This window comes from Engraulis encrasicolus, chromosome 13 (assembly GCF_034702125.1).
Source record: "Engraulis encrasicolus isolate BLACKSEA-1 chromosome 13, IST_EnEncr_1.0, whole genome shotgun sequence".
Taxonomy (NCBI): Eukaryota; Metazoa; Chordata; class Actinopteri; order Clupeiformes; family Engraulidae; genus Engraulis; species Engraulis encrasicolus.
This window is the reverse complement of record NC_085869.1, coordinates 50278197-50299886: the sequence shown is the minus strand read 5'-3', so window position 1 is coordinate 50299886 and position 21690 is coordinate 50278197. Positions and strand designations below refer to the sequence as shown.

The 21690-nt window shown below is 41.9% G+C and overlaps 1 protein-coding gene across 1 annotated transcript in view; it reads right to left on the bottom strand.

Annotated features, from left to right (window-relative positions):
• col4a1 (collagen, type IV, alpha 1) overlaps positions 1 to 21690 on the bottom strand; it is a 79962-nt gene that overhangs the window by 22183 nt on the left and 36089 nt on the right. Inside the window, exons 2-21 of the mRNA XM_063214210.1 lie at positions 14926 to 14991; positions 12169 to 12258; positions 11995 to 12039; positions 11118 to 11162; positions 10473 to 10535; positions 10132 to 10185; positions 9106 to 9132; positions 8660 to 8734; positions 8253 to 8315; positions 5221 to 5256; positions 5051 to 5089; positions 4463 to 4552; positions 3767 to 3802; positions 3464 to 3523; positions 3306 to 3341; positions 3163 to 3207; positions 2715 to 2747; positions 2473 to 2533; positions 1502 to 1537; positions 399 to 545 (exon numbers count right to left, since the gene is read on the bottom strand). Coding sequence (XP_063070280.1) covers positions 399 to 545; positions 1502 to 1537; positions 2473 to 2533; positions 2715 to 2747; positions 3163 to 3207; positions 3306 to 3341; positions 3464 to 3523; positions 3767 to 3802; positions 4463 to 4552; positions 5051 to 5089; positions 5221 to 5256; positions 8253 to 8315; positions 8660 to 8734; positions 9106 to 9132; positions 10132 to 10185; positions 10473 to 10535; positions 11118 to 11162; positions 11995 to 12039; positions 12169 to 12258; positions 14926 to 14991 — 1147 coding nt within the window. The remainder of the gene's footprint in view (positions 1 to 398; positions 546 to 1501; positions 1538 to 2472; positions 2534 to 2714; positions 2748 to 3162; positions 3208 to 3305; positions 3342 to 3463; positions 3524 to 3766; positions 3803 to 4462; positions 4553 to 5050; positions 5090 to 5220; positions 5257 to 8252; positions 8316 to 8659; positions 8735 to 9105; positions 9133 to 10131; positions 10186 to 10472; positions 10536 to 11117; positions 11163 to 11994; positions 12040 to 12168; positions 12259 to 14925; positions 14992 to 21690) is intronic.

Genomic DNA, 21690 nt, shown 5'->3' with positions numbered 1-21690 from the left:
GTCTTTTAGCTAAATTCTGTAGACGATCAACAGCTTTAACAGTGACGTGGTGTTATAACAGATACCCTCACTTATTTGGTATACAGAAAACAGTTATGTGCTGTCGCATGAACAAAAGGCACGTAAAAAAGTCGTCTGCTCCAATCATCTGTGTGAGGTGCAGGATTTGGTATAGACCTAAAAAACTTCATTGCAGCATTAAAAAATGAGAATTCATATACAGTACGTCAAATCTGCCAAATGCTTTACTGACATTGCTAGCTTTCAGTATCCAGACAGCAGTCCTAGCAAATGAATGCTAAGCTTTAGCAACCACCAGGTAGCAGTTACTGTAAAACATGAACAAAAGCTAAAACGTCAAAGGCTTTTCTGGCAAGACAATGAGTATGGCATCTTACTTAGAGGTCCGGGAGGTCCTGGTTGACCCTGGATGCCGTTTCGACCTGGTGGTCCAGGAAGTGAACCGCCATCGGCGCCTCTGTCTCCCTTTTGCCCGATCTCTCCAGGGAGACCTCTCTCTCCTTTAGGGCCTTCAATGTTCAAGCCTGAAATGGGATGACAGGGCAATAGGTTACATTTATCTTGTGGGATCTTGAGATCTTGGCAGTTTCCAGCACTTTGGAGACATTTAGGTAGATTATGTACGGCATACTCATTGCTACACTACAGAATTCGAAGATATGTATTTATTGAGGTATATTGATGGAGACGGTCCATACAGGCTAGACCGTATGCAACTGTATGTCTGTTACAACTCTCTTGTGGGGTGAGATCCTGAAAGTTTGCATCACTTATTCTTATACTGTATAACAGTGAAGGCAGTTAAGCGTAAAAAAGTAAGTTGCCCTGCTGCCTTAAGTTTCTAAGTTAACTCAACTTGAGACAGCCTCTAGTTGAGTTCAGTTGAGTTCAGTCTTGAGTTAAGTCAACTTACAAACTTAAGGCAGCAGAGCAACTTAGGTTTTTACATTTTACTGGCTTGCAATATTTTACTAGTGTAAGATTACATTCCGTGCAGTGTACAGTATGTATTGATGGACATGGTCTTTGTGTAGAATTCTTGCACACCTCCTTTGGCCAGGAGCGTCCAAGGTGAACCCCTGGCTCACCAATGTCCGAGACAAGAAAGCTCCCACCCACTGTCAACATTTGTAGCATCTGTAGCGACGTTTGAATTGCAGCGTTGAATTGCTTAAAGATAGTCAATTGACCAAAAGGTTGCTATTAAAATCTGCAAATGTAAACAGTGTGTGGGAGCCTTCTTATATTTATCTCCATACAGGTCATGGACCATTTCTATCAGGTCACGTCAGATCATTTATAAACAGCTATGTTGTAGGCCACTGTACCCTACAATCTTAAGAAATCTTAATCTGAAGAAATCAACGAAGCTCAAATGAAGTCCAGTCGCCTACAAGTGATAACTTTTTTGTCATTCCATGCAGTAGTGTTGTATTTGTAACATGTTCATTGTAATCACACAGTACTAAATCATCCTTACCAGGAGGTCCTGCATCACCCTGTACACCAGGGAATCCTGTTGGCAAAGCAGATAAATGTTAAGCACTTACACAACTATTGCAATACAATCATTTCCCAGCAGTTGAGAGTGCTGACATCTGATTTAAAAGAGAGCCAATTAATTACCTGTCCTCAGCCCTACATAAACTCGATCAATTTCCCTAAACAGGTGGTGTGTGTGTGTGTGTGTGTGGGGGGGGGGGGGGGGGGGGGGGGGGGGGGGGGGGTGTAGTAATTGTAGTAGTAGCTAGTTAATTGTAGTTTGTCATTGACAGGTTAAATGTTAAACACTGTATGTTACAACCAAGCTTCAGTGTTTGGTACATTTAGATCCAATTGCTTCAAACCTTCAACTAAAAACGGTCCTCCGTTATGCAGGTCTACATCCTCCATACAAAATGGAGCGTATGATAAGGCCAATCTATAAAGGATTGAAAGAATGATGTACTGTCTCAGAGCCGTGGTATAGATGTCACTACAGATGAACTTGTATACTGTAACACTGGCCTGCGCTTTGCAATGACACAGCAGGCAGGATTTGGCTCTCTGGCCTTGACACTGTTCTGACACCTGTGCTATACAGCAGTGGTTCTTAACCTGGGGTGTGGGCACCCCCTGGGGGTGCACCAGAAATTCCAGGGTGGTCCGCAAAATTTTGTTTGTGTTGAGGTTGTGACCAAAATTCGCCTTGGAAACATTATAATGCCAAATCAAAACCAAATGAAACCACTTTTGGTCATGTAAAGTCAAGGTTTTGATTAAAATCTCAAGCAAGAATCATTGTAATTAATCACTTAAAACATGTTAAGTGCGTATACACGTGCTGAGGTTTGGGTTGGGGGTGCACGGCTTGTCTTGGGCACAGGTAAGGGGGTGCTTTAAGAAAAAAAGGCTACAGTATACCACTGCTATAAAGGAATAAAAGAATGGCGGCTCAGAGCCATACTGTACCTCTCTCTCCCTCAGGGCCGGGGGGGCCAGGGAGACCAGGCGGACCAGGTGGGCCACCACCCTGTTGGCAAATAAATTAACCAATAATAACAGTGAAAAATGAATGAATAAATCAGCTTGATGTTTTTTTTCATAAACTTAATTTAATTGACAGAACAAACACAAACAAGACAAGACAAGAGTAATATTCAGGGGGAAAAGTTATCTATTGGTATTTAATATGTGAAAAAATGAACTCTTACGTATCCTGGAGGTCCTTTCTCTCCTTTCTCGCCCTGTAAACAGATAAAAGACATGGCTGTATTTATAATAGAAGCAGAAAGGCAGAGGTATGATAATAATAATAATAATAATAATAATAATAATAATAATAATAATAATAATAATAATAATGATAATGCACTTTATTTCAAAATGCGCCTTTCAAAACACTCAAGGACACTGTACAGAGAGAAACAAAAATAAAACAAGACACATAAACAGAATTTTACACAAAAATAAATAAATAAATAAATATCAAAATATGAAATGAAAGAAAATAAAACAAAACAGAGTTAAAGAATCATAAAGAATAGGCTATCTGAAACAGATGGGTTTTTAGTCAGGATTTGAACAGGGGCAGAGAGTCAATATTGCGGATGTCAGGGTAGAATATGGTACATTTGGCAGGTGCTAACAAAGGTAAATTACCTGTAGCCCAGGTAGGCCATTGTTGCCAGGGTATCCCCCCTCTCCCTATAGAAACAAAATAATAATAATAATTAAAGAATTATCTTCAAATGTATTATTAGCCTAACAATAAGTGGTAAAGTCTGAATGAAGAAGGCTGTCACCTTCTGTCCGGGTTCACCATCTTTTCCTGGTTTTCCCTGAGAAACAGCAAAGAGAAAAGTGAATGAGTCTTACTGTAATAAAAATCTGGTTGTAAAATATGTGTCTCATTATGAGCAAATATAGGATTGTGGAAGCCAAAAGTAAAGGAGATACTTACTCTGGGTCCAGGTGGGCCTTGTGCTCCTTTAACATCATTGGCATATGGGAGACAATAACCCTGCAGTGAACAAGGTATATACATTAATAAAAACAATACAAGACACAACAGATAATCATATGAAGAATATATAGGCATGTACTGTATGTAGGCATTGTTAGTAATGTCTTTGGTCGACACTCAAAGGCTTTATGCTCAAGGCACGTTGCTGCCATCTGGTGGACGTTCAATATATTACACAGCTTTTCATCTATATTTACTTCTAGATACATTTCCACACAAAGGAAAGAAGAAACCGCTTACTTTATCGCCTTTATCTCCTCTGGATCCTTTGCTTCCCTATATGAGACAGAGACAGAGAAAGAGAGACAGCAAAGATCAAGTATCCAGTTCAATTCATTTGATTCCATGCACTCAGAGAGTGCAGATATTCGCCAAGAAAGCTGTTTGATAGAACATTTGACTATGTTACACCCTATTTTTATTTTAAGTCTTTCTGCCTTCTTTTTTTGGAGATAGAAACTGGAATGTCCGCAATTCATTCATTACTAGGGGCGTCTTGATCACTAGGCTAGCAATGGTTAAGAATCTTTTTAAAAATCCTGGTTCCGGTTTGTGATCCGGATCACCACCAAAATGTTGTCACTTTTTCCTTTGGTCATTTCTGTCCATTTGGTCCAAGTCTCTTAAGTAGTTTTTGCGTTATCCTGCTGACAAACAGACAAACAGACAGACACGCCAACGCGACCGAAAACATAACCTCCTTGGCGGAGGTATATATATAAAAAAAACCACTACACTTCCACAATAAAAAGTGTTGTGTATTGCACAACCCAATAGATGAGCTGCATTACATTGCTGCTGCATTGTAAGCAGTTAGTGACAAAGGACAAAGAAGCTGTTACAGAATGAAAAGACGAGGTTCATCCTCAACAAGTAAAGTGGGATACAGGATGTACTGCATGTCTATTTGGGGCTAAAGTAGGGAAGGACAAGTACCTCTGGGCCAGGGATGGTGATGGTGACGGTGCCTGTTTGCTCGTTTGTTGGCCCTGGGGGACCGGGTGGCCCTCGAAGGCCAGCCTCACCCTGAGGAGAGAGAAGGTTTAACATTTTTAGGTTTTAAACACACATTGTTTTCTTACATGCAGTGCTATACATGTCGTATAACATACAGTGATGCATTGTGATGCAGTGAAAGCATTAGGATTTGAAAATCTTTGACTCAAATGAGCTAAAATCTTCCATACAACTATTGCAGGATGATTTACTTGAGTACACAAGAAAATCTAACAACTCTATATGTACATGTGACAACAAATAACAAGCAACAAAGGTCAGCAAAATGTGTGTGGGAGGCTTAGCAATACACACATGTCACTCTATAGAATACAATGAACAGTTATTACAATACAGATTTGTCAGGCAAAATTAGAACAATGTTGGGCTATGAATGACACATCCACATACAGTCTATTCATTACATTTACGTATGTTTTTCTTTATTTGTTTGCTGGCTGTTTTACATGTATGGCTGATTTGTTATTCAGATACAGAATGGCCATAGGCTATAGTAGTTGGGTTTACCTTCTGCCCCTTCTCGCCTTGGAAAGACAGCCTGTCACCCTGCAGCGACAGAGACACAGACATATCTTAGTGATGACACCCACCAATGCAAATCACTTGGCAGTCAAAAGTCGTATGATTACATGTATTGTACACAACATTTCCTGTTTCCTGTCATCACGTCTTCTTACCTTGTCTCCCTTTGGACCAGGTGAGCCTGGAAAACCCTGCAACAGAAGGTCAGTTTCAATATTCAATGTGGTGGTTACGTTTCATGAATAAGTTTCATCATTCTTAACACTAGAACTACCACGGAGGGGTCAATTGACCTTTTTACCTAAAAGCCCCACCAGAGGGTCATTTGACCCTTTGGACCCCCTGCGGACACTCCTTTTGTTGTGGAAATGTGGCTGTTAGCAGCTCACAGCTGTCACTTGAGACACAGAGTGTGTGTGTGTGCGTGTGTGGATCATTTCCAATGCCTGTTGAGTGCTGTATCTCTGCATCTCCGTTCCATGGAGAGGAGCTTCTTTCACCACAAAATTCTTGAGGGAAGTGAAGCAGTAGTCCACATGCACTGGTATTTATCCATCTAGCAATTGCCAGGTTACATTCACATGAGTCGTTATGGTCACATGGCATGGGAGATTCACACGTTACAGTTTTTCTCGATTGGTTTGGCTAATTTCTCAAAACAACACGGACAAATCCCCAAACCAACTTGCAATTTCCCAAAACAGAATGGCATTTTTCATTGCTTTCATCAGATATCAAATGCTTTGTACATGTCTCAAATGTTTAGTACATCTCTGCAGATGGATATGTACAAATACCCTTCAGTTGACACATCAGCAACACGTCAGCATTATTTCATTGTGTAAGTCATCATATGCAAAGTGGTCAATGCAATTCCCAAAACAGTCAAGGACATCATATTTTAAGAATTTCATTACATAGTAAACTCATGACAGTGTTCAACAGGTCAGATGGTATTGTAACTTTACTTGTTAGTAGAAAATAATTTTACAACCGTGTATACTACAGTTTACTCTGTTATTTGGCTAATTTCATGTCACTTTTTCAAACGACATTCTGTTTTGAACAATTGCTAGTTGATTTGGCATTTGTCCATGTTATTTTGAGAATGTTATCTCTGTTTTGAGAAATGAGCCAAACCCATGAGAAACCTGTGATATATGGGCATTACTTTCTGTATATGAATTTACAGTAAAGAAAGTTACTGATAAATGTCCTTGGTAAATTATCCGTGTTGTCAAACTTCAATGGTTTCACTCACTTTTTCATTTTTATACATAGTCGAAATCTGTTAGCTGAACATAGATAAAACACCTAACCATTTCGACTGGCAGTGCTTACACAATGGCAAAGCGACAATGTATTTGGGGGGTACTGATGATATATGTGGGGAAGAAATTTAGTTTTGACACATGGGTAAACTGTTTTTGGGGTGATATGAGCGAGTGATGAGGATCCATGTAGTTATGCTGAACCATCCAGTTTATTTTGACAGAAGGACTAAATGAATGCAAATGAAGAGTTCAGATGCAAAACCCCCTAACTCCATTTCTGAAGACCTGCACTTCTATATTTTTAGAGAATCCCATTGTTGGTTTGGTTTACATTCATGCACTTGATAATACATATAAATAGTTGTATTACATAAATAAAATAAAAAACATGCAATTTTGATAGCTTTGTATTAAATAAAAATGAATTGAGATTATTTTCTGAAAAGGCACTTAGGGGGTTTTGCATCTGAACTCTTCAAATGCAATTGAGAAGGATCTATGCCATTTTGATGGTACTGACTATTTATATGTGAGACGGTTTAGTGCTGATGCAAGAATGAGGTGTTTTGGGAGGTATATGACATTTTGCTAGTTATCTGAACTGTTTTGCAGAAGTGTAAGAATGTTTGGCCAAATGACCCAATGGTTATAGGAATGTCATCTCAGTTTCAAGAAATGAGCCAAACCAATCGAGAAAAACTGTAATTCAACCATTATCTGGTTGCAGTCATATGATTCGTCATGATCACATGGGACATTCACACGTTCATTGATGACTTATATGAAGAAAATGTGCTGACATGTTTTCAGGACAACCATTACACTGAGAATCAACCAATTGGGATAGATCAGCAAGGTACATTCATTTGAAAATTCTACTAAATGTAAGCTGATTGTGTTAACTGTAGGATACTTGTACATAGCCATTTGCAAGGATATACTAAATGATTGAGACATGTACAAAAGCATTTGAAATTTGATGAAAGCAATGATAAATGCCATTCTGTTGTGAGGAACTGCAAATTAGTTTTGGGATTTGTCCATGTTTTGAGAATGACATCTCAGTTTCTAGAAATGAGCCAAACCAATGGAGAAAAACTGTAACACACTCTCCGCCAAACTGTGCTATCTGTCTTTGCTGCTGATATCTTCATGCAAGTTGCTATTTACCTGTGGTGATTTTAGAGGCTGACCGCCCTTGGGAAGAAGCTTTCTGTCCCTGTTTGTCTTGGCTGTGTGACCCCCTCACCCCTCACCCCTCATCCCACACAGAGCCCCTAACAGCCTCATTACCATAACAAAATGAGTGATTAGTGTATTAGGTAAAAGCCACCGGGTCAAATGACCCCTCTCTGGTACTTCTAGGTAGGCAGAAAAATCCTGGTAGTTCTAGTGTTAAAGGCAAGGAGGTGCTCTTAATATTTAGTTCAGTCACCAATCCAGACAGGGTGGATGACAATGAGCCTTTCTCAAGGGTTAGGTGTAACGAGGTGAGCAATATCATATCATTACAGTATGTTACCAATTGGTCAAAGGGAATTACAGACTGACAAACAATACACAAATGCTTAATCAAACCAATGTGAAACGTTTACTCAAAGACCAAACTAACTGGTTAAGGACGATTCTTAACACCCAGAAACCATTACTGTAAGACTCATTAAAGAAGACTTAATTGTTTTCATTATCAGTATGGACATCATGGCTTCTCCACACACACTCATTAAAAACTTAACTCCTGGTAAACAAAGCCAGAGGGATTTGCTTTTCCCCAGATTTCCACCACCAAGCAAGTGCCCAAACCTGGCCTTTGGAATACCTCACACGGAGTATTCATTTTGAGCTCAGCTACCATCTCTGGCATGAAATAAAACCACAGAGCTACCACAACTGAATGTCACATGACTACTAACTCTTGATCCGACTGGTCCTTGAGGTCCTTGAGGTCCTGGAAGGCCTGGGCTTCCTTTGTATCCCTGTAAGAAAAAAATAAAGCATCATTTTTTTTGTTGTGTGTTAGTTTACACCGCCTCAGAAAGTGGATATTGCTACAGTAACTCAAAAGGACATGATAAAAAATTATGTAGCAGTACTACATTGACGTTGCTGAAAATGAAGGTGACAATTCTGATGACAATATCTACGGTAGGAAAAAGGGATGTTTCTAAATTCAAAGTTGTTTATGCACAGTCACAGTGAAATGCATCCTAAATGACCCATAGACTGAGGAGATTGCACAATACAGATGGTGAGATTTAAGACAACTTTCAATCTTAGAAAACAAATCAACAGGAAAAGCTTGGTTATGGGTCATACTCACAGACTGGCCTGGGTTTCCAGGTCTTCCTGGTTCACCTTTCTGGGGAATGATGCCCATGACACCGCCAGGGTCACCCTAGGAGACAGGACAGAGGAAAGAGTTGTGAAGATTCATAGGAAACACATCACATAAACATATCTAGTATCATGTGTCAAGAGTAGCCCCTGCACGCCGTACCTTCAGTGGTACGCTGTAACAGTCATTGAAAAGTAACTACTATAGTACTACAATACTATGACATAACACAGGGCCTTTAGTAATGGACTACGACTTGGTCATTGCCATTCTGGTAGCAGCAAATTTATAACACTGTGTCTTAATGGGTTAAGTCAGTTTAGTTGGTACTCAACCCATCCCTTAAAACCTTTGGGATAGGATATAAACAACACAACACAGATTTGGGAATAGCTAACAAGTGTAGTAAACACAGAAGTGAACTTTCTTACCTTCATTCCTGGAAAACCAGGGTGACCCTATGAAAGAAGAAAGTAAAGGGTTACAGAGGAGCAGAAACTACACCAATCGGACTGCCCTACGAAATATAGCTTTCCTGTGTTTATACTTGGCATAGGATCTATATAAATAAATAATATGATATAAACTATAACTAAACTATGAACTGTACTGTAATTAGGGATCTGTACTGCCCTGATATGAAATGGTTGTTGCATAATCTCATATACTCTATATGGTTTGGTGTGAAATGCATGTGTGTATGTGGTATGTAAAGTGTATACGATGTGAATATTATGTGCATATGCTACTGGACACCCTAATTTGTCTGTATAAACAAAGTATTTCTACTCGCTAAATGTTTGTCATATGATATAATATGCAAGGTGGTTATGTAAAGAGTTGAATACGTGACCAAGTGTCTTTGCCACTGAAGTGAAATGCTTCGAGATATGACACCCATGGTTATGATGTGAGATGTTTATATGATGTGATGTTTTCTGACTCTTGCGTAAGGTTTTGAATGCATGAGCTGGTGTGTATGACCATAGATGTAAAGTGCGTGGCCGTATAGGTGGTATCTGCTGCCTCTTTCTCTGTAGTGTTGCCTGCATAATGGCCCATCAATGGCTCTTGGCCAAAGTATCGTCTTCTCTGCTGTACATGATGCGATATGCACTGTTCCTTTGTGTAGTGTTATCTCTAGCATCTTCCTCAGGGCCGCTGACAGCTTTGGCCAGGCCCAGGACAAGATTAAGTAAAACGCCCCCGGCCCAATACATATAATGTAATGAGAACCCAATTCTGGGCCTCCTTTCTCCCTGGGACCAGGACGATTGAGCTCTTTGCCCCCCCTGTCGACTTCCCTGATCTTCCTACATGTTGGGCAAGTTGTGTTGTTCCTATCTATATGTTGTACAATCTACAGTGCGATCTCCACTCATGTTGAGTGGGGGGTGATATGATCATGTATGCAGGGCTGTGATATGATATGGTTGCAGTGCCATCTGATATCTTACAGAAGGGCCCTGAAGACCTGGGACACCGGGGATTCCATGCAATCCGGCCTCTCCCTGAAAACCAGAATCCCAGACCGAGAAATCAGACACATATATAATATTGTATTGTATTTAGAACATCACAAGGTAAGAAAATTACATGGGCTACTGTATTCATTTTCAAACATTTACAAACATGCATAACAAATTGTGTTCAGTCCTGTGTTCAGTACATAGACTGCATGCTCATAACATTTGTCCTGTGGGACGTTCTGTACTCAGACAGACATACTATACACTATGGCACACATGTCTGCACAACCTGAACGAGTGTTCAGCAAATGATGGAAATGACCTCTGACCTTTGTTCCGTTGCATCCTGGGATTCCTTGAGGACCAGGGGGTCCGTCCTGACCTGGAATGCCCTGTGGAAAACAAGAAGACATCATCGTTATCGTCGTCATCATCATCATCATCATCATCATCATCATCATCATCATCATCATCATCAGACGGAAATTAGCCTCTTGGCTACAATCTTGTATATTTAGCATTTTTGTTTAAATGCTGGCAATATATGCTGTCCCTTTCTTAAATAAATAAACTTGTAAACTTGTAATCATCAACAACAACAACAACAACAACAACAACAACAACAACAACAACAACAACAACAACAACAACAACAACAACCACAACTGCAATAACTTACCCATGTCTAAAAGCACTGGTGCAACATAGACAAGGTCTTCACTAATATTATTGAAGAATTTCAGTCACTGAGATTTCTTCAGGATTATACAGCAATTTAAGGTGTTAGTGATGTATACAGTGCTGTGGTTAGTAATTCATATCATAGGAGTACGACGTACATAGACAAGGTCTTCACTAATATTATTGAAGAATTTCAGTCACTGAGATTTCTTCAGGATTATACAGCAATTTAAGGTGTTAGTGATGTATACAGTGCTGTGGTTAGTAATTCATATCATAAGAGTACAACGTACTGGTAATCCTGGGTTTCCTGGAAATCCTGGCAACCCTGGTGGTCCCTGTCAAATGAAATGCATGATGTTATTAAAGGCAACACTTCACTTTAATTGGATGTGTAATATACGGAGCAGAAATGTGTTTGAAGCAGAAACTTGTCCTTTTACAATAATCGGAGGTGAACTATACTCCCCTCTGCAGGAAATTGTTGGGAACTGCAAGTACCCTGAAACACTGCTCAGTCTACCATGTACAGTACTGGTGGGGGTTGTGTGTACTAGTCATTTCGTTACATTGAGCCTCAAGACAAAGACAAAATTTAAAACCTGATTACTAAAACTATTTTTTGACACAACATACTCCTACAATCTACTGTCTATTTAGGTCAGTATGAAATGCATCTTTAACACCAGCAATGACAAAAAAATGGTTAAACAGTTGTATAAACAGTGTAGGTGTAGCTTCCTTCCCCTGTATCCTTGTGTAGTGTTTCCTCCTTGTTAGTCAAGGTGGGTGGGAGGGGGGAGGGCTAATCACAGACATGTGACTATCACCACTGGACAGACTATGTTATCATATATCACATTCTTATGCAGTTTCATGTAAAATATGATATGAAGCCCCCAAAATAAACAACTCAGAACATTTTGCAAAACAACTTAGACATTGCATTTGCAATACACAAATCATCATCTTTGCTGGGGACCTTGTCAAAGTGGGAACTGAAGTATACACAACTGTGTTAAGCATTCCTCATCAACGCATGACACCTACGCATGTCACTTCCAGCTTTGGAGCAATGAGTAAAAAGGGGTACAAACAGATGTGTATCCAACAGAGTTGAACATCCCTGTCTATATCAGTAAGCATTTCACTGCAGCACATAAGACTTACGCGTGTTCCTTTCAGTCCTGGTGCTCCTACTAAGCCATCCTCACCCTGGAAAAGATAAATCAGCACGTTAGTCGGACATTTTGCTGAGAGGATACAGGTCATAAATGTTTGCAATTTGAAATAGATTGGTATATGTTTTTTTTTTTCAGAATAATCATTTTCTGGAATGCTCACCATTGGTCCCATTGGCCCGGGAGGTCCTTCGTGTCCCTGCATCCCTGGAAATCCCATGGTGCCTTGCAAACCAGGAAATCCTCTCTCGCCCTGTGAAGCAGAGACACACATGTAATGACAGTGCATTTGAACAGAGGCTATCCAATTTCATTCCCACAGTTTACAAGATAGTTCTCAGACTGTAAATTAACTATAAGTGATATATAAGCAAAAATGAGATTACAATGACTCAAGTGTGGTTTAAATATGGCATAGAGAGATTATAGCACTATGCTGCCCAAAACATTTACTGCCATTCTCAGCTGTTGACCTCCCTGCACTAAAAACAGATAGCCACTGGATGGCAGTAGTGAGCTGGTATCGTAGTCACTAGGCAGAGCCAGTGCCTTGACAAATATTTAGTTAATTCAAAACCATTTGCATGCATAACATTTGGATATTAACATAAAATCGAATATAATTAAATGACATGTAATTTGTAACTATGTACTGTACGTGGGGAACATCTTTAAACAGGGGTGACAAAACTCAGGCCCGGGGGCCTGGAGATTGGCCCGCAGAGTAATTTAATTTGGCCCACAAATTCATTTCAAATGTCAAAAGTCATCCACCATAAATACACCATTAATACGAGTAAGCCCAAACCGGTAACATTTTTTATTTTATTTTATTTTACCTTTATTTTACCAGGGAAATAAAATCACATTGAGAATAAAATTCTCTTTTACAAGTGAGCCCTGGCCAAGGCGGCAGCACACATAACAGTTACATTTACAGACAGGACACAGACAAAACAGAACAAATCAATATGGATAAAGAGATAAAATTACACAATAAAAACCATAAAATAATAAACATAAAACAAGATTAGAAGGAGATTAAAATATTAAAGAGAGTGCAGACAGATTTAAAAGTGTCATTAAGTTTTAAACTCAGCTACAGACATAAAAACAGCAAGCTTAAGAGATTTCTGCAGTTCATTCCAGTGAGTTGGGGCACAATGAATAAAAGCAGTTTTACCAAATTCTGTTTTTATCATGGGGACATTTAAAACAATGTAGCTACTTGAGCGTAGGTTGTATCCTTGACTGCTAAAAGATAAAAGGCTCTGTATATACAAGGGGAGCTGGCCAACTAAGGCCTTGTATACGAATAAAAGCCAATGTTTATGACGTCTAAAATCTAGTGATGGCCAGCCTACTAGGTCATACAACACACAATGGTGCGTAGAATGCTTTCTTCTATGATGAATCTTAAAGCAACATCTGATACTCATATTCAAAAGAATATGTGAAGGGCAGGCACATTTGATCTAACATACATGTATGCAATGGGAATGAGTGTTAGAGATAAGGCTGTTATAATAGTCTTCAGCATGCAACTTTGTCCCGGATTTTGATTTTGTGAATTTCAGTTTGACACCCCTGTCTTAAAGTGTGCAAGAAAGATGATTTATTGCATATATATTTCCCCTGCTTGCTTTCCTGTTCACACACATGCAACAACCAATGTCAAACCTGATTATATTTTAAGTAATACTGGACATAGCCCAGCGACTGACAGCGTATGAATAATCTGTGTGTACTATGTGGAGATGCAGGGCAGGATGCTGGAACGGGACACAGGGAGATGGGATGTTAATTCTGGCCCTGAGAAACAGGCTGTGTGGTCCCCACCTCTCATCAACTACTGTAGTAGGAGATATTGGGACTCTGTGCTTGGCTTGGCACGAGTTTAATTGGCGGTGAGTCGTTCAGTGAAATTGCTGCAGGTTCTTCCTGCGCTCACCCTATTGTTTGTTTGATCTCTGATTCATCCGCCGGACAGTTCACTTACACTGCACTGGCTGAATTACAGTACTCGTACAACATCCGGCCTTTCTTAACTCATGCTCTCTCTCTCGTTTCTGTCTGTCTGTCTGTCTGTCTGTCTGTCTGTCTGTCTGTCTGTCTGTCTGTCTGTCTGTCTGTCTGTCTCTGTCTGTCTCTGTCTGTCTGTCTGTCTGTCTGTCTGTCTGTCTGTCTGTCTGTCTGTCTGTCTCTCTCTCTCATTCTCTCATGGAATCTCTCCATTTCTCTCTTGCTAGACATCTTGTGTCAACTGGGGTGATTTTGAGGATAAATAAGTTTTGATCCTCTGAAAAGTTGATGTATAATTTTAATGTGTACAAGTATAAGCTCAATGTCTAGTGGACTCTTCGAGATGGCCACCACAAAGCATACGGTAGAATATGTTTAATGAACTCTGTTTAATTATGTAGAATCCACAATGAGCTTGTGCTCAACTTTATGGAACAAGCATGATGATACAACTTACATGTTCAATGTCCTCCCTGCTTCTACTGACTTTTACTCATACAGTTGACCTTGTATTAATAAACTCAATAAGTCCATCTAGTGGCCATGTTCAGAACTACAATTGAATGCATTCTGCATATCCTATCAGAACATAGAGTATCTCAAAGGGGGCTCTACAGCCCCTCTGGGGTTGTTGAGGAGACAGTTGGGGGGTGGGGCTCATTTGCAAATGGTGAAGTAGTCTATTTTAATTGTTAATATTAGGGAGCGCTGGCAGGCTAATGTTGAGGTGAAGGAGGCAATAAGGAAGCTTATGATGAGGTAAATGTGGTGTTTATTCAAAAAAGGTAGAGAACCACTGATTAGCATAATGCTTGAAAAGAGAATGCTTGAGAGACCTGTGTTTTAACGTTTGTTAATGTTTACAATGTATGTGAAATTGTTGAAATATTTCACTAACCTTTTGCCCTTTGACCCCATTGCAGTCACACTTTCCACACGATGAACCCGAACAATCTCCTCCTCCCTGCAGAGAGAGAAAGAAGAAAAGAAAAAAGAGAAGTAGAAAGAAGAGGAGAGAAGACAAGAGGAGGTCAGTCAAGTCATGTTGAAATTCCACTGTAGACCACAGCATGGCAGCACTGTATTGACTTGTGAGTCCACTTGGATCTTTTTGGAGTTTTTTCAACCTTCAACATTGTTTTTTTTGACATAGCAGAGAACAAAAAAAGAACCCAATGTCTTAAACGTGCAGCTGTCTGTCACAAAATTCCAACAACATAAGTCAGCTGTCTTGTGTTAACGACACATGAGAAATAACATTTGCGGATAACGATTGCTCAGTTGCAGTGCGCTCTCTACATTATGGAACTCCTGAGGCTGTTTAAAAGTTTAGTTCCCATCACATTGACAGTGTACACAGGCTCAAGAAAATTAAATTACTGTATGTCTGCATGTCACTTAGGGATGCCTGCATGCTGGTCCAATTGGACAGCACCTCATACAGTACTCTACACTGTGGGAAGAACCAAGTTCAGACAGTAGAAGCTTTGGACTGAGAATTTCTACGAGTCAGGTGTTCAGTCTGGAGCAGGTGATAATTAATGCAACGCTTAGCTTACCTGAGTTCACAACACAAGTATTGGTTGTGTTAACCTGTATTAAGAGCACTGCGGTCACCTGGGTTAAGGGCTTAAGTACAAGGAATAGGTAGAGCTGTATAAAGTAGTGCACATTACTCTTACAGATGTAATGGTATGATACTACATGGCTTTAATGTCGTAATATCATACTACTAATTGCTGTAATTACATCTGTAAGAGTACTCCTACTTCTACTTGATATAAGTCTGGGAATAGGCTAACATGGCAAGACGTTAGTCTCTCAAGCTGGGCTGTTCACCTGTTGGCCGCACATTGAAGAGTGTTGCTCTGTTTAATTCATTTCTGTGATTGCATTTGTTGGTGGTGGTGTTGTTGTTGTTTTATGGCCAGTGAGACGAATGATGTGCAAACACCGGGGTCTGGCCGGTGGATTGAGTCAAACTTCCATGCACACACTGCCAGGCATCCACCCAGGGTACTGCATTTCACTACAGTAGTGCTGCAGTGCTCAGCTCTCAAGGGCTTGAGTCACATAGCCTGGGGCTCACTCTCACTCTCTCTCTCACACACACACACACACACACACACACACACACACACACACACACACACACACACACACACACACACACACACACACACACACACACACACACACACACACACACGCACACACTTCTCGACCCCACCCACAGGCCCTCTCTCCCCAAACCGCACCCAACACCCCATCAAAAGAGCCTGGGAACCACAAACGCAGACCGCCACAACCCCACTCTACACCACACCACATAGCCCCGTCTGCCTCTCCTCACCGCCCCCCAACTCTGATATCATTTCCACTTCCATCTCCTCTCATCTCTCTCTCTCTCTCTCTCTCTCGTCCTCGCTCTCTCTTTCTCTCTCCCTCTCTCCCTCTCTCTCTCCTCTCCCTCTCCATCTCTCCATCTCTCTCTCTCTCTCTCTGTCTGTCTTTTTCTCCCTCTCTCTCTCTCTCTCTCTCCCTCTCTCTCTCTCTCTCTCTCTCTCTCTGGTCTCTAGTCCCCCTTCCTTGTCCCAGGTCAGCTGTTCTTGTGCTCACGTGTGGGGCGTTGTGCCAAGTAGCATGTTGTCCAGACCCCGGACATGCTCCCCACTCTTTCCCTTTGTCTCTGTACTCCCCCCCTCTCTTACCCACACAGACACACAGACACACGCACACACAAATGCACACACACACACACACACACACACACACACACACACACACACACACACACACACACACAAACACAAACATGCAGACAGGCACATACATACCAAGACATCAGAGACATAAATGCCAACCATCAACATCAACACTGCCATTAATGTCTCTCTCAGCCTTCACCATAAAAGTTAGCCTGGTAAACCAGCGCCACCTGCTGGACGCTGAAAAGTTTTAAATAAAGACATCCAATACATTTAGGCTGGTTTATCAGGCTAGATAAACGTGTCACAGCGTAGATATGCTTGTGTATCCCTGTGTCTGTGCGTGTGTGTACGCCTGTGTCTGTCCTGTCCATGTGAATCTGTCCATGTGTGTGTGTGTGTGTGTGTGTGTGTGTGTGTGTGTGTGTGTGTGTGTGTGTGTGTGTGTGTGTGTGTGTGTGTGTGTGTGTGTGTGTGTGTGTGTGTGTGTGTGTGTGTGTGTGTGTGTGTGTGTGTGTGTGCGCGCCCGTGTGTGTGTGTGTGTGTGTGTGTGTGTGTGTGTGTGTGTGTGTGTGTGTGTGTGTGTGTGTGTGTGTGTGTGTGTGTGTGTGTGTGTGTGTGTGTGTGTGTATGGGTGGGGGTAATTGAGTCAATGTGTGGCCTTGCTGAGCAGGACCATGGGAAACTGGACCGCTTGGAATGGCTGCAGTCAAGCCACCCCATCACCCCCTGCCCACACACACACACACGCACGTGCGCGCGCACACACGCACACGCACGCACACACACACGCACGCACACACACACACGGACCTCACCGATCCTGTTCTGGGATCAGTCCTTCTCTCTTGACCCTCAGTCGTTACCAGTCAAGAGCTGAAATATTCCCCAACTATCTCCAACCACAACAGCAGTCGCGGTGAGCTTTGTCAGGCCAGCGCAATGTGTGCAAGTCCAGTGTCAGTCAGTCATTATCCGCTATTGAGTTCCTCCTACCAGCTGGTTCAAAGAACTTTGTTTTTAATATTGTTCTTTCTTTTGCCTGAGGAAGTATGGAGTAGAGCAACTGCTGCAGCTACTGTGTGCTTTGTAGGGCTAGAAAACAAAGTGTGCGACTCACGTTTGTCAGTGTCAGCTAGTGCCTTGCCAGTCAGCATGCTCCTAGATTATTCCAGAAAGTTGTTTTTTATAATCTTTTTTTAAATTTAAATTGCACTTCAAGTCAAGTCAGTGTACGCCGTTGCTCTGAATTCAACAGCTGAAGGAATTGAGCTCCCCGCCAGAAAGCTGTCCTACATGATTGCAGAAACATATCTTTATAAATTTGTACAATAAAGGAAGAGGTGTAATGGATTGTAAGCTTAGATGTCAAGGCATTCAACAAAACCATGTTGTTGGACTCTTCAGTATGGATTGGCAGTTTGACAGCTAATTCGAGAGTTCCATGGAACAAATCCACGATTGCAGGAAAGTGTTTTGTACTGGGATTTGGCTTTTGCTCTGTGAGCTATAGACCTATGGTACAGTGAAAAATTTATATTCCAGCTGAGAATATCGTGTAAGCCTTACATTTAAAGAATGAGTGGCAGTTGAAGATTTGCTGACATATTGTGGAGTTATCTCTCCCACTAGATTTAAATATACACATGAGGGATACATGCACATAATCAATATTTCTAGGGCAGAACATGTGACCCAGTGGTACAAATCATGTCTGTATGGGGCAGGGATCAAACCATTGTGGTGAAACGCAGAACAAGAGAATGGAAATGAAAAGAAAAACAGAGCAACCTTCATCACTCATTTTAGCATGATGAAAGTGAGTGAGTGAGTGAGTGAGTGAGTGAGTGAGTGAGTGAGTGAGTGAGTGAGTGAGTGAGTGAGTGAGTGAGTGAGTGAGTGAGTGAGTGAGTGAGTGAGTGAGTGAGTGAGTGAGTGAGTGAGTGAGTGAGTGAGTGAGTGAGTGAGTGAGCGAGCGAGTGAGTGCACGCGGGATTGCATATTCACTGGAAGACTGACAGACTGGCCCATATGTGGTTAAAGTTAGCCTTAGGCCACATTAATTTGCAACTTGCCATGTACACGGATCACTCGTCACAGGGCAATAGTCCTTTAGCCTTGTGCTGTGTGAGATTTCTCTGGCATTCAAGAATCCCACCAAGTTAGCCTCTTTTACAGGGATCAAAGAGCCATCGGATTTGAGTCTGCCCACATACATACAGTATACTATACAAACAAATACAAAGTACCACTATACCCACACATGCATGCAAAAATGCACGGATGGATCCCACCATATTATCCTGTATAAAACACAGGAACACCCCAACTGGGTCAGTCTGTTTACACACACACACACACACACACACACACACACACACACACACACACACACACACACACACACACACACACACACACACACACACACACACACACACACACACACACACACACACACACACACACACACACACACACACACACATAAACAAACAAACATGCATGCACACATCCCCTGTACTCAGCACTGTGCCATGAATGTTGTGGCTGCGAGAACTCAGCAGTGGTCCCATTAATGTGTCTAATATAAAGGGAAGCACAAGACCTTGGAAATAGAACACTGAGCAGCTGACTCCTATTTCACATTTGCACAAACACATTATGGAGTTGAACACATTATTTAAAGGTGCACAGTGTAGTATTTGAAATAGTTTATTTCTAGAATTCATGCTGCCCATTCACGCCTTTTTCACAAACACGTTTTGCCACCATCAAATTCAAAGCATTCATAATGACTAGGAAAATTGCACTTTTATGAAAAGGGATATCTCCATGTCCGGCATTTTGAATTTTCCAGAAATAGACAGTTTACCAGCCAAACTTGCTGTACTTTGGTCATATTAGCAAACATTAGTTCAATATCAATACTTTTGTAAATAAAATTGAAAGATCAAATTTGGCAATAAGCAACACAGTTTCAATGAGTAGCATAGTTGCAATACCTACTCGGGCCACAATCTTACACAGTGCACCTTCAACCCTCTCTTGGAGTCAACTTGTGATATTGTGCTGTAAAAATACAGAATACAACATATAAGCTCACTTTAGAGTGACTTTTTAAAGCTTCTTTTGAGGCGTCTTGCTCCTCCTTTGGAAGCCAAACTAGTGGGGTACTAGGTGCTGCATTCCATCCATGGCGGTGCGTTTGAAGAGGTCAAAGTGTCCCGGCTACCATGGGCTTGTCAAGAAACATGGCACAACAACCCTACAGACACACGCCGTTCCCTCTCAGGGACGTGGCAAAAAAAAGAAGAAGAAAGAAAACGTGCGTGCCATCTTCCCTTCCTTTGGTGTGTGTGTGTGTGTGTGTGTGTGTTGGTCTGTGAGTGTGTGGGTCTGTGCATCTGTGTGTGTGTGTGTGTGTGTGTGTGTGTGTGTGTGTGTGTGTGTGTGTGTGTGTGTGTGTGTGTGTGTGTGTGTGTGTGTGTGTGTGTGTGTGTGTGTGTGTGTGTGTGTGTGTATGCGTTCATGTATGCTTATTAGTGTGAGTTAGCGTGTAAGCGTGAGTGTTTATATCAGTATGTGTATGTCTGTATGTCTGTGCTTGCATGTGTGTCTGCGGGTCTGTACATGCGTGTGTGCATGTGTGTGTGTGTGTGTGTGTGTGTGTGTGTGTGTGTGTGTGTGTGTGTGTGTGTGTGTGTGTGTGTGTGTGTGTGTGTGTGTGTGTGTGTGTGTGTGTGTGTGTGTGTGTGTGTGTGTATCTGTAATCCTTGTGATGTCTATCGTTTGCCTTATCAAAACCACAGCACTGTTATCGTACCCAGCACATCAAAGCACTAGGCCAATGTGTACACGGGGTGGTGTGTATGTGTGTGTGTGTGTGTGTGTGTGTGTGTGTGTGTGTGTGTGTGTGTGTGTGTGTGTGTGTGTGTGTGTGTGTGTGTGTGTATGTGTGTGTGTGTGTGTGTGTGTGTGTGTGTGTGTGTGTTTGTGTGTATGTGTGTATGTGTGTATGTGTGTATGTGTGTATGTGGATATGTGTGTGCGTGCATATGTGCAGGCATGTGTGCGTGTCTGCATGTGCACGGATGTGTGTGTGTGTGTCTGTGTGTGTGTGTGTGTGCGTGTGCATGAGGAAGGGGGTAGGCGGGTTCATGCCCCTCGTCCCCGTCTCCTCCACCCCTCCCTGCTCTGCCAAGCATGTCCGCTAAATCCAAACACAGGAGTTGGCACGGGAAGAGAAGCCATACAAAGCGAAACACGGAGACCAACCCAGCAGATTAGACGACTATCAGGCCGTGACTTCTATATAGCTCCATACGTTTCTACAGCTAGGCAACTCCTACTGTAGGTGCTAGAGTACTGTGTGTGTGTGTGTGTGTGTGTGTGTGTGTGTGTGTGTGTGTGTGTGTGTGTGTGTGTGTGTGTGTGTGTGTGTGTGTGTGTGTGTGTGTGTGTGTGTGTGTGTGTGTGTGTGTGTGTGTGTGTACATCTGTCGGTCTGTGTCTGTCTGTCTCTATGTGGGGGATCCCTTATCATTTGCCAGACCACCACCATGTCCATGTGTGTGCAGAGGGAGGGCAGAGTGTATGTGTTTGTGTCTGTGAGTGTGCATATGTCTGTGTGTCTGTGCATGAGCGTATGCATTTGTGTATGTGTGTGTGTGTACGTGTGTGCGTGCGTGCACGTGCTTGTGTGCATGCGTGTGCATGCGTGTGTGCATGCGTGTGTGCATGCGTGTGTGCTTGCGTGCATGTGTGTGCGTGCATCCATGTGTTTGTAGAGGGAGCTATCTCCAGACAGCTATATCTGCAGCAGGGTCCAATAATGTGGGCTGTTGTGCATATCGGTGGTGAAGCTCTACAAGTATAAACTCAGTGACTGGAGAGTTCAGCGTCTCTCGGGGGACTCCCCCCTGTGCTGGCCTTTTGCCTTTGACATTGGGCAAA